The sequence below is a fragment of the Ixodes scapularis genome, unplaced genomic scaffold, assembly GCF_016920785.2.
Source record: "Ixodes scapularis isolate PalLabHiFi unplaced genomic scaffold, ASM1692078v2 PGA_scaffold20__3_contigs__length_1032517, whole genome shotgun sequence".
In the NCBI taxonomy this organism is placed as follows: domain Eukaryota; kingdom Metazoa; phylum Arthropoda; class Arachnida; order Ixodida; family Ixodidae; genus Ixodes; species Ixodes scapularis.
In genome coordinates this window covers 635867-648689 of record NW_024609847.1, presented here as the reverse complement: position 1 = coordinate 648689, position 12823 = coordinate 635867, and the positions used below count along the sequence as shown (strand labels likewise).

Genomic DNA, 12823 nt, shown 5'->3' with positions numbered 1-12823 from the left:
ACATCATAAGCACCTATCTGGGAATATTGATTGGCATCAATTTGGTCAACCAAGCTTAAAAAAAAAGAAACTGTCTTGGCGGGAGAAAAAAAGTGTGTCAGAACATATGGGTATGCCGAATGCTGCTTTTATACAGGACTACCAATCCTCTCTGAAATTACATTGCCCAGCAGAGACAAAAATATAAGACTGGGAAATGGGACTCACTTTAGAAATCCAGGTCATGGTGAATTCAATACTATACAATCGGCCCAAAAAGACATTATTTGGACACAAATTATAATTTATTATTTGAACACAAATTAAATGTACAAGAGAAAAAGAAAATTACTGTGCCTTTATCAAAGCAGTTTACTATTCACCAGTTATACACAACCAAAATGCACCAGTGCATTAAAAAGCTTCCTACATTATTCTTTTACCAAATATGAAATTCTTCATAACAACAGCTTCCCTTTAGTCACAGATTGCTGAACGAGATGCAACCAGGGAACCTGAAAACAAACAAGCACAATACACAATAAGCACATGTATTTCATAACCAAAACCTGGCTGGCAAAATTGCCATATCATATTTAGTAGAAAAAATCCATCACTTAAAAACAAAATCATACAACCTAAAAGCAAAACAATACATGGTTGTCAAATAGGCCTTTGAGACGCCTGTCTGAAGAAAAAGAACTCGTAGCTGTGCAGGGCAAAGGAACCCACGGCTACATGCCATGCAAAGAAAAAGGTCCAGTGGAGTCGCAGAGACTGCAACAGTGCATGTCAGATGTCAAGGATCTCTCTGCACTTGTGGGAAACCTCAAAGTGACTGCAAGCAGCCAAGGCGTCGTCAAATGCCTGCGAAGCAAGCACGCTGTGTTAATGTCAAGATGTGCAGAGCGAATCACTCGCCGAGCTAGGCCACGGCTACAAAATATGTAGGGAAATCACGCCACCGTACCTTTTCAGGGGTGTTGCAGTCAGATGTCGAGGGTTTCTCTGCACTTCTGGGAAACCTCAAAGTGACTGCAAGCAGCCAAGGCATCGCCAAATGCCTGTGAAGCAAGCACGATGTGTTAATGTCAAGATGTGCAGAGGGAATCACTCGCCGAGCTAGGCCACGGCTAAAAAATATGTAGGGAAATCACGCCACCGTACCTTTTCAGGGGTGTTGCAGTCAGATGTCGAGGGTTTCTCTGCACTTGTGGGAAACCTCAAAGTGACTGCAAGCAGCCAAGGCGTCGTCAAATGCCTGCGAAGCAAGCACGCTGTGTTAATGTCAAGATGTGCAGAGCGAATCACTCGCCGAGCTAGGCCACGGCTACAAAATATGTAGGGAAATCACGCCACCGTACCTTTTCAGGGGTGTTGCAGTCAGATGTCGAGGGTTTCTCTGCACTTGTGGGAAACCTCAAAGTGACTGCAAGCAGCCAAGGCGTCGTCAAATGCCCTGCGAAGCGAGCACGGTGTGTTAATGTCAAGATGTGCAGAGCGAATCACTCGCCGAGCTAGGCCACGGCTACAAAATATGTAGGGAAATCACGCCACCGTACCTTTTCAGGGGTGTTGCAGTCAGATGTCGAGGGTTTCTCTGCACTTGTGGGAAACCTCAAAGTGACTGCAAAGAGCCAAGGCGTCGTCAAATGCCTGCGAAGCAAGCACGCTGTGTTAATGTCAAGATGTGGAAACGAGTCACTCGCCGAGCTAGGCCACGGCTACAAAATATGTAAGGAAATCACGCCACCGTACCTTTTCAGGGGTGTTGCAGTCAGATGTCGAGGGTTTCTCTGCACTTGTGGGAAACCTCAAAGTGACTGCAAGCAGCCAAGGCGTCGTCAAATGCCTGCGAAGCAAGCACGCTGTGTTAATGTCAAGATGTGCAGAGCGAATCACTCGCCGAGCTAGGCCACGGCTACAAAATATGTAAGGAAATCACGCCACCGTACCTTTTCAGGGGTGTTGCAGTCAGACGTCGAGGGTTTCTCTGCACTTGTGGGAAACCTCAAAGTGACTGCAAGCAGCCAAGGCGTCGTCAAATGCCTGCGAAGCAAGCACGCTGTGTTAATGTCAAGATGTGCAGAGCGAATCACTCACCGAGCTAGGCCACGGCTACAAAATATGTAGGGAAATCACGCCATTGTACCTTTTCAGGGGTGTTGCAGTCAGATGTCGAGGGTTTCTCTGCACTTGTGGGAAACCTCAAAGTGACTGCAAGCAGCCAAGGCGTCGTCAAATGCCTGCGAAGCAAGCACGCTGTGTTAATGTCAAGATGTGCAGAGCGAATCACTCGCCGAGCTAGGCCACGGCTACAAATTATGTAGGGAAATCACGCCACCGTACCTTTTCAGGGGTGTTGCAGTCAGATGTCGAGGGTTTCTCTGCACTTGTGGGAAACCTCAAAGTGACTGCAAGCAGCCAAGGCGTCGTCAAATGCCTGCGAAGCAAGCACGATGTGTTAATGTCCAGATGTGCAGAGCGAATCACTCGCCGAGCTAGGCCACGGCTACCAAATATGTAGGGAAATCACGCCACCGTACCTTTTCAGGGGTGTTGCAGTCAGATGTCGAGGGTTTCTCTGCACTTGTGGGAAACCTCAAAGTGACTGCAAGCAGCCAAGGCGTCGTCAAAGGCCTGCGAAGCAAGCACGTTGTGTTAATGTCAAGATGTGCAGAGCGAATCACTCTAAGAGCTAGGCCATGGCTACAAAATATGTAAGGAAATCACGCCACCGTACCTTTTCAGGGGTGTTGCAGCCAGATGTCGAGGGTTTCTCTGCACTTGTGGGAAACCTCAAAGTGACTGCAAGCGGCCAAGGCGTCGTCAAAGGCCTGCGAAGCAAGCACGCTGTGTTAATGTCAAGATGTGCAGAGGGAATCACTCGCCGAGCTAGGCCACGGCTACAAAATATGTAGGGAAATCACGCCACCGTACCTTTTCAGGGGTGTTGCAGTCAGATGTCGAGGGTTTCTCTGCACTTGAGGGAAACCTCAAAGTGACTGCAAGCAGCCAAGGCGTCGTCAAAGGCCTGCGAAGCAAGCACGCTGTGTTAATGTCAAGATGTGCAGAGGGAATCACTCGCCGAGCTAGGCCACGGCTACAAAATATGTAGGGAAATCACGCCACCGTACCTTTTCAGGGGTGTTGCAGTCAGATGTCGAGGGTTTCTCTGCACTAGTGGGAAACCTCAAAGTGACTGCAAGCAGCCAAGGCGTCGTCAAAGGCCTGCGAAGCAAGCACGCTGTGTTAATGTCAAGATGTGCAGAGCGAATCACTCGCCGAGCTAGGCCACGGCTACAAAATATGTAGGGAAATCACGCCACCGTACCTTTTCAGGGGTGTTGCAGTCAGATGCCGAGGGTTTCTCTGCACTTGTGGGAAACCTCAAAGTGACTGCAAGCAGCCAAGGCGTCGTCAAAGGCCTGCGAAGCAAGCTCGCTGTGTTAATGTCAAGATGTGCAGAGGGAATCACTCGCCGAGCTAGGCCACGGCTACAAAATATGTAGGGAAATCACGCCACCGTACCTTTTCAGGGGTGTTGCAGTCAGATGTCGAGGGTTTCTCTGCACTTGAGGGAAACCTCAAAGTGACTGCAAGCAGCCAAGGCGTCGTCAAAGGCCTGCGAAGCAAGCACGCTGTGTTAATGTCAAGATGTGCAGAGCGAATCACTCGCCGAGCTAGGCCACGGCTACAAAATATGTACGGAAATCACGCCATTTTACCTTTTCAGGGGTGTTGCAGTCAGATGTCGAGGGTTTCTCTGCACTTGTGGGAAACCTCAAAGTGACTGCAAGCAGCCAAGGCGTCGTCAAATGCCTGCGAAGCAAGCACGCTGTGTTAATGTCAAGATGTGCAGAGCGAATCACTCGCCGAGCTAGGCCACGGCTACAAAATATGTAGGGAAATCACGCCACCGTACCTTTTCAGGGGTGTTGCAGTCATATGTCGAGGGTTTCTCTGCACTTGTGGGAAACCTCAAAGTGACTGCAAGGAGCCAAGGCGTCGTCAAAGGCCTGCGAAGCAAGCACGCTGTGTTAATGTCAAGATGTGCAGAGCGAATCACTCGCCGAGCTAGGCCACGGCTACAAAATATGTAAGGAAATCACGCCACCGTACCTTTTCAGGGGTGTTGCAGTCAGATGTCGAGGGTTTCTCTGCACTTGTGGGAAACCTCAAAGTGACTGCAAGCAGCCAAGGCGTCGTCAAAGGCCTGCGAAGCAAGCACGCTGTGTTAATGTCAAGATGTGCAGAGCGAATCACTCGCCGAGCTAGGCCACGGCTACAAAATATGTAAGGAAATCACGCCACCGTACCTTTTCAGGGGTGTTGCAGTCAGATGTCGAGGGTTTCTCTGCACTTGTGGGAAACCTCAAAGTGACTGCAAGCAGCCAAGGCATCGTCAAATGCCTGCGAAGCAAGCACGCTGTGTTAATGTCAAGATGTGCAGAGGGAATCACTCGCCGAGCTAGGCCACGGCTACAAAATATGTAGGGAAATCACGCCACCGTACGTTTTCAGGGGTGTTGCAGTCAGATATCGAGGGTTTCTCTGCACTTGTGGGAAACCTCAAAGTGACTGAAAGCAGCCAAGGCGTCGTCAAAGGCCTGCGAAGCAAGCACGCTGTGTTAATGTCAAGATGTGCAGAGGGAATCACTCGCCGAGCTAGACCACGGCTACAAAATATGTAGGGAAATCACGCCACCGTACCTTTTCAGGGGTGTTGCAGTCAGATGTCGAGGGTTTCTCTGCACTTGTGGGAAACCTCAAAGTGACTGCAAGCAGCCAAGGCGACGTCAAAGGCCTGCGAAGCAAGCACGCTGTGTTAATGTCAAGATGTGCAGAGGGAATCACTCGCCGAGCTAGGCCACGGCTACCAAATATGTAGGGAAATCACGCCACCGTACCTTTTCAGGGGTGTTGCAGTCAGATGTCGAGGGTTTCTCTGCACTTGTGGGAAACCTCAAAGTGACTGCAAGCAGCCAAGGCGTCGTCAAAGGCCTGCGAAGCAAGCACGCTGTGTTAATGTCAAGATGTGCAGAGCGAATCACTCGCCGAGCTAGGCCACAGCTACAAAATATGTAGGGAAATCATGCCACCGCACCTTTTCAGGGGTGTTGCAGTCAGATGTCGAGGGTTTCTCTGCACTTGTGGGAAACCTCAAAGTGACTGCAAGCAGCCAAGGCGTCGTCAAATGCCCTGCGAAGCGAGCACGGTGTGTTAATGTCAAGATGTGCAGAGCGAATCACTCGCCGAGCTAGGCCACGGCTACAAAATATGTAGGGAAATCACGCCACCGTACCTTTTCAGGGGTGTTGCAGTCAGATGTCGAGGGTTTCTCTGCACTTGTGGGAAACCTCAAAGTGACTGCAAAGAGCCAAGGCGTCGTCAAATGCCTGCGAAGCAAGCACGCTGTGTTAATGTCAAGATGTGCAGAGCGAGTCACTCGCCGAGCTAGGCCACGGCTACAAAATATGTAAGGAAATCACGCCACCGTACCTTTTCAGGGGTGTTGCAGTCAGATGTCGAGGGTTTCTCTGCACTTGTGGGAAACCTCAAAGTGACTGCAAGCAGCCAAGGCGTCGTCAAATGCCTGCGAAGCAAGCACGCTGTGTTAATGTCAAGATGTGCAGAGCGAATCACTCGCCGAGCTAGGCCACGGCTACAAAATATGTAAGGAAATCACGCCACCGTACCTTTTCAGGGGTGTTGCAGTCAGACGTCGAGGGTTTCTCTGCACTTGTGGGAAACCTCAAAGTGACTGCAAGCAGCCAAGGCGTCGTCAAATGCCTGCGAAGCAAGCACGCTGTGTTAATGTCAAGATGTGCAGAGCGAATCACTCACCGAGCTAGGCCACGGCTACAAAATATGTAGGGAAATCACGCCATTGTACCTTTTCAGGGGTGTTGCAGTCAGATGTCGAGGGTTTCTCTGCACTTGTGGGAAACCTCAAAGTGACTGCAAGCAGCCAAGGCGTCGTCAAATGCCTGCGAAGCAAGCACGCTGTGTTAATGTCAAGATGTGCAGAGCGAATCACTCGCCGAGCTAGGCCACGGCTACAAAACATGTAGGGAAATCACGCCACCGTACCTTTTCAGGGGTGTTGCAGTCAGATGTCGAGGGTTTCTCTGCACTTGTGGGAAACCTCAAAGTGACTGCAAGCAGCCAAGGCGTCGTCAAATGCCTGCGAAGCAAGCACGATGTGTTAATGTCCAGATGTGCAGAGCGAATCACTCGCCGAGCTAGGCCACGGCTACCAAATATGTAGGGAAATCACGCCACCGTACCTTTTCAGGGGTGTTGCAGTCAGATGTCGAGGGTTTCTCTGCACTTGTGGGAAACCTCAAAGTGACTGCAAGCAGCCAAGGCGTCGTCAAAGGCCTGCGAAGCAAGCACGTTGTGTTAATGTCAAGATGTGCAGAGCGAATCACTCTAAGAGCTAGGCCACGGCTACAAAATATGTAAGGAAATCACGCCACCGTACCTTTTCAGGGGTGTTGCAGTCAGATGTCGAGGGTTTCTCTGCACTTGTGGGAAACCTCAAAGTGACTGCAAGCGGCCAAGGCGTCGTCAAAGGCCTGCGAAGCAAGCACGCTGTGTTAATGTCAAGATGTGCAGAGGGAATCACTCGCCGAGCTAGGCCACGGCTACAAAATATGTAGGGAAATCACGCCACCGTACCTTTTCAGGGGTGTTGCAGTCAGATGTCGAGGGTTTCTCTGCACTTGTGGGAAACCTCAAAGTGACTGCAAGCAGCCAAGGCGTCGTCAAAGGCCTGCGAAGCAAGCACGCTGTGTTAATGTCAAGATGTGCAGAGGGAATCACTCGCCGAGCTAGGCCACGGCTACAAAATATGTAGGGAAATCACGCCACCGTACCTTTTCAGGGGTGTTGCAGTCAGATGTCGAGGGTTTCTCTGCACTTGTGGGAAACCTCAAAGTGACTGCAAGCAGCCAAGGCGTCGTCAAAGGCCTGCGAAGCAAGCACGCTGTGTTAATGTCAAGATGTGCAGAGCGAATCACTCGCCGAGCTAGGCCACGGCTACAAAATATGTAGGGAAATCACGCCACCGTACCTTTTCAGGGGTGTTGCAGTCAGATGTCGAGGGTTTCTCTGCACTTGTGGGAAACCTCAAAGTGACTGCAAGCAGCCAAGGCGTCGTCAAAGGCCTGCGAAGCAAGCACGCTGTGTTAATGTCAAGATATGCAGAGGGAATCACTCGCCGAGCTAGGCCACGGCTACCAAATATGTAGGGAAATCACGCCACCGTACCTTTTCAGGGCTGTTGCAGTCAGATGTCGAGGGTTTCTCTGCACTTGTGGGAAACCTCAAAGTGACTGCAAGCAGCCAAGGCGTCGTCAAAGGCCTGCGAAGCAAGCACGTTGTGTTAATGTCAAGATGTGCAGAGCGAATCGCTCTAAGAGCTAGGCCACGGCTACAAAATATGTAAGGAAATCACGCCACCGTACCTTTTCAGGGGTGTTGCAGTCAGATGTCGAGGGTTTCTCTGCACTTGTGGGAAACCTCAAAGTGACTGCAAGCGGCCAAGGCGTCGTCAAAGGCCTGCGAAGCAAGCACGCTGTGTTAATGTCAAGATGTGCAGAGGGAATCACTCGCCGAGCTAGGCCACGGCTACAAAATATGTAGGGAAATCACGCCACCGTACCTTTTCAGGGGTGTTGCAGTCAGATGTCGAGGGTTTCTCTGCACTTGTGGGAAACCTCAAAGTGACTGCAAGCAGCCAAGGCGTCGTCAAAGGCCTGCGAAGCAAGCACGCTGTGTTAATGTCAAGATGTGCAGAGGGAATCACTCGCCGAGCTAGGCCACGGCTACAAAATATGTAGAGAAATCACGCCACCGTACCTTTTCAGGGGTGTTGCAGTCAGATGTCGAGGGTTTCTCCGCACTTGAGGGAAACCTCAAAGTGACTGCAAGCAGCCAAGGCGTCGTCAAAGGCCTGCGAAGCAAGCACGCTGTGTTAATGTCAAGATGTGCAGAGCGAATCACTCGCCGAGCTAGGCCACGGCTACAAAATATGTACGGAAATCACGCCATTTTACCTTTTCAGGGGTGTTGCAGTCAGATGTCGAGGGTTTCTCTGCACTTGTGGGAAACCTCAAAGTGACTGCAAGCAGCCAAGGCGTCGTCAAGTGCCTGCGAAGCAAGCACGCTGTGTTAATGTCAAGATGTGCAGAGCGAATCACTCGCCGAGCTAGGCCACGACTACAAAATATGTAGGGAAATCACGCCACCGTACCTTTTCAGGGGTGTTGCAGTCATATGTCGAGGGTTTCTCTGCACTTGTGGGAAACCTCAAAGTGACTGCAAGGAGCCAAGGCGTCGTCAAAGGCCTGCGAAGCAAGCACGCTGTGTTAATGTCAAGATGTGCAGAGCGAATCACTCGCCGAGCTAGGCCACGGCTACAAAATATGTAAGGAAATCACGCCACCGTACCTTTTCAGGGGTGTTGCAGTCAGATGTCGAGGGTTTCTCTGCACTTGTGGGAAACCTCAAAGTGACTGCAAGCAGCCAAGGCGTCGTCAAAGGCCTGCGAAGCAAGCACGCTGTGTTAATGTCAAGATGTGCAGAGCGAATCACTCGCCGAGCTAGGCCACGGCTACAAAATATGTAAGGAAATCACGCCACCGTACCTTTTCAGGGGTGTTGCAGTCAGATGTCGAGGGTTTCTCTGCACTTGTGGGAAACCTCAAAGTGACTGCAAGCAGCCAAGGCATCGTCAAATGCCTGCGAAGCAAGCACGCTGTGTTAATGTCAAGATGTGCAGAGGGAATCACTCGCCGAGCTAGGCCACGGCTACAAAATATGTAGGGAAATCACGCCACCGTACCTTTTCAGGGGTGTTGCAGTCAGATGTCGAGGGTTTCTCTGCACTTGTGGGAAACCTCAAAGTGACTGCAAGCAGCCAAGGCGTCGTCAAAGGCCTGCGAAGCAAGCACGCTGTGTTAATGTCAAGATGTGCAGAGGGAATCACTCGCCGAGCTAGGCCACGGCTACAAAATATGTAGGGAAATCACGCCACCGTACCTTTTCAGGGGTGTTGCAGTCAGATGTCGAGGGTTTCTCTGCACTTGTGGGAAACCTCAAAGTGACTGCAAGCAGCCAAGGCGTCGTCAAAGGCCTGCGAAGCAAGCACGCTGTGTTAATGTCAAGATGTGCAGAGGGAATCACTCGCCGAGCTAGGCCACGGCTACAAAATATGTAGGGAAATCACGCCACCGTACCTTTTCAGGGGTGTTGCAGTCAGATGTCGAGGGTTTCTCTGCACTTGTGGGAAACCTCAAAGTGACTGCAAGCAGCCAAGGCGTCGTCAAAGGCCTGCGAAGCAAGCACGCTGTGTTAATGTCAAGATGTGCAGAGCGAATCACTCGCCGAGCTAGGCCACGGCTACAAAATATGTAGGGAAATCACGCCACCGCACCTTTTCAGGGGTGTTGCAGTCAGATGTCGAGGGTTTCTCTGCACTTGTGGGAAACCTCAAAGTGACTGCAAACAGCCAAGGCGTCGTCAAATGCCTGCGAAGCAAGCACGCTGTGTTAATGTCAAGATGTGCAGAGCGAATCACTCGCCGAGCTAGGCCACGGCTACAAAATATGTAGGGAAATCACGCCACCGTACCTCTTCAGGGGTGTTGCAGTCAGATGTCGAGGGTTTCTCGGCACTTGCAGGAAACCTCGAAGTGATTGCAAGCAGCCCGGGGGTCGTCAAATGCCTGCGAATCAAGCACGCTGTGTTCATATCAAGACGTGCAAAGCAAACCACTCGCTGAACTAGGCCATAACCACATAATATCCAGGGAAATCATGCCACCGTACCTTTTCAGTTGATATGAGGGGATGTATCAGATGCAGTTGGTGTGTCGTGGAGGCTCACGTGCCACACACGGAAAAAGGTCCAGTGGAGCCGCGCAGCCTGAAACGCAGAAATGGGGCATGCAGTTAGCGCCATGTGCAGAAGATAAAAACGAAACGGTACGAGAACACCACATAAGCCTTTGAGACTCACCTGTTCACGCAGATGATGAGTGCAGAATAGGAAAGCAGGCATGGCCAGAATCGCAAGGGTACAGGAAACATTTAGCTTTGATGTCCTGAAGCTTCCACACTGAACATCTAGGTGACAGACAGCTCACCGCTGTCACTCCAAGCAAACTTGATTTGCAAGGGAAGGTGTATAGGTCGGCTGCAGAACCAAATAACCTGCCAACAATGTAAATGACCCCCTCATAACTTAAGATGTTGTCGATGATCGCTGACGTGTTGTTTGAGAGCAATACACAGTTGTCTCCTTGCACCCTCCTCAGAGAATGGTCTCGGTGAAAGACTTCCTGGAATTGTCTTGCATCTTCAAATGCTGATGGGACCGGTCCCTCACAATGTTCCCCACGGAGCTCGCCATCTTTGTTCCTTCTCGTCGTTCCTGCACTTGACAGCTCAGCCATCCTTTTGAAGACTTGTGCCAGCGGCCTGTTTCCTGAACGGAGTTTCTTTTTGATAATTCCCAAATAATTTTCAAAAGGGAAACTTGAGAACGAGTCGAGGCACCCAAGCCTGCGAACATCTTCGGCTAGGTGAACCAGGCCATGCACATTATAGACGTCCACAGTTTCCCCGTAGAGTGCAGGTGAAGAGGCCTTCTCAGCAAAGTAGTTTAGAAGCTGGTCAGCATATGTAACAAGCTCAGCAGAACAATCTTTCATGCAGAGGAGCCTTATGGCGACGTGAAGTGCCATAAAGTGCTGGAACGATTCTTTAGTCAGGATGCCCTTCAGGACTACAGGGCAAGCGTACAGAAGAAATAGGCGTGACTCTGTCGCCTTCCAGCGGTCCCTTACTTGTAGCGTCCTCAGCTTTCTGCTGAAGTCTGATGGCGTGTGTGGACGGAGCATGCTGATTCTGCCGCTGATGATATCTAACTGGGAGGCAGATCGTCGAACAGTAAATGGCCCCGTGGCCCAGTATTTTATGAACTTCCTGACGACTCCAAGAAGAACCACGTGCATATAGTCAATTGGGAAGCAGGAGATCATGCCGATTCCCAAGCTGGAGAAAGGGGATACACCAGTGTGGTGCTCCTCTTGTTTCACTGCAGAAAATGAGTCGTCAGTCCTGAGTTCAGCCTTGGTTTCAGGAAATGTCATTTGGTGCTTCCATACACCGTACTGGACACACTTGTCACAGCCGTAGTGAGCGGTGTGGCCCTTAGTACAATTTACAAACACCCTCGCGGGGTAATCGCACACTACAGCGCGTATGGCAACATGCCACTTCTTCCCTAGGCATTCTACGCCTTCTTGTTGCGCTTGGTTCAGCTCTTTGACAAATTCTTCGAGGTACTCTTGTACGTTCGCTGGTTTCTTTGTCCAGCTGAACACCCCAACAGGAAATGGACCTTGATCTCTCGTTTCTGAAACCATAGCCAGTATTGGCCAGAATTGCTGGCTGGAGTTGTCGAAAAGCGGTAACCCATCAACGTTCACCGTCAGGTGGAGCGTGTCCGCGTTTGGGATCACCAATCCAGAAGAGAGACACTTGATAAGGCCAGCCTTTAATCCAAAGTGCACGTACTCCCCCTTTGAAAGCTGGCGAATGGGGCATTGCCTGGGCGTCTCTAGCAGCGTCCTTGCATCCGCCGGCAGACTTGGATCCTCGTCTTTCAGAACGAACAACAAGTCGTTCACAGCGGCGTGGGTCACATTATGCCTGCCAACCCACCCTCGCAGTCTTTCTTGCAAGGACGGTCGCGATGCGGAGTCAATGGTTGCCTCATCCTCCGTGTCGTCCAATGTGTCATCCGCAAAAGCGCTCTGTCTCACAAATGGTGAGCCTTCCGCGCGCGGCTGCGGGTCTCCTTGAAGGAACGACGGCGTACTTCGCGATGCACCATCACCTGTAGGCGACCCCAGGGGTGGGGCACTCTCACAGCAGCCATTGCCGGGAGAATGGAGTTCATGAGATTCAACACTGCTATAGTCCAGTGAGCGTCTTTCGATATCCCTCGTTTGATTGAGAGCACGCTCCCTAACCCATCTCAGTTGACGTCGTCTCTCATTACGACTCCCGCAGGCTCGTAACATGACGCCAGTTAGTCAATAATCGAAGTAAAATAAATTAACTATCTAAAACGGCTGCGGGACTCTGTGTGAACCACGGCGACACAAGATACACGCAGTTCATGTCACTGATCAGTGATTCCCGTCGTCGACACGTGCGGAGGAAAGCAAGAACACAAGAACTCGGACCGGATTGGATTGGAATGATGCCACAGTGTCTGTTGCCTTTATCCGGTTTTGTGCCACTAAAGGGTTACTTATTTACGTGTTAGATTTCCAGACATTTTGTTTTAGTTGGGGAAGACCACTAAAATTAAGGAACTGCGAAAAACTCTAGCCTCACTTTATGACGTTGGCACTATTTTAGTAGTAGCGGTCCGGAATAGTTCTCCGCACAGCCTTTTCCCGAGGAGTACGATCCGTAGTCACTCGTAACATTTCAGTTTCGTTATCAACGTTCCCGCGAGTGCACGTGGGGGAGTGTAGGAGTTTCGGGGTTTTTCTCTTTCGATTGCTGGGTGGGCTCTCTTGCTGTACTTGCTTTCGTTCCTCTCGTCATGACCGACTCGCCCGAACATATTGCGGCGATGTCATCGTTGCAGTTAATTTTATGAGGTCTAATAAAACGCGGTGACAGCTAAATCAGCGACAATGACGAACACCTAGCTGTAGATGAAAAATTTAGCCAGTGCAGTACAAGCTGCTAGCCTGGGGTCTTTAGCGTGCAGTACAGTGATACACGACCGCACGCCGGTATGATGCTCATCCAGA

At 50.8% G+C, this 12823-nt stretch overlaps 1 protein-coding gene across 3 annotated transcripts; it reads right to left on the bottom strand.

Annotated features, from left to right (window-relative positions):
- Positions 1 to 6146: 6146 nt before the first annotated feature.
- Positions 6147 to 12792, bottom strand: LOC120845847. 3 transcript variants are annotated; one of them, XM_040217426.1, is made up of 4 exons: positions 10006 to 12792; positions 9816 to 9912; positions 9619 to 9712; positions 6147 to 6166 (listed from the first exon to the last, which is right to left on the bottom strand). In XM_040217426.1, exon 1 carries the CDS (start codon positions 12074 to 12076, stop codon positions 10010 to 10012), a length of 2067 nt encoding a protein of 688 aa, XP_040073360.1. In that variant the 5' UTR covers positions 12077 to 12792; the 3' UTR covers positions 6147 to 6166; positions 9619 to 9712; positions 9816 to 9912; positions 10006 to 10009. The 3 variants fall into 3 exon arrangements, with proteins under 3 accessions (XP_040073360.1, XP_040073362.1, XP_040073359.1); XM_040217428.1 differs by lacking the exon at positions 6147 to 6166 and adding an exon at positions 9477 to 9515 and having other exon boundaries at positions 9619 to 9728; XM_040217425.1 differs by lacking the exon at positions 6147 to 6166 and adding an exon at positions 9477 to 9515.
- Between the last annotated feature and the right edge of the window lie 31 nt (positions 12793 to 12823).

Coding starts and splice junctions, on each gene's coding strand:
- LOC120845847 (XM_040217426.1), bottom strand. CDS start 12,076: ATGTTACGAGCCTGCGGGAGTCGTAATGAGAGACGACGTCAACTGAGA.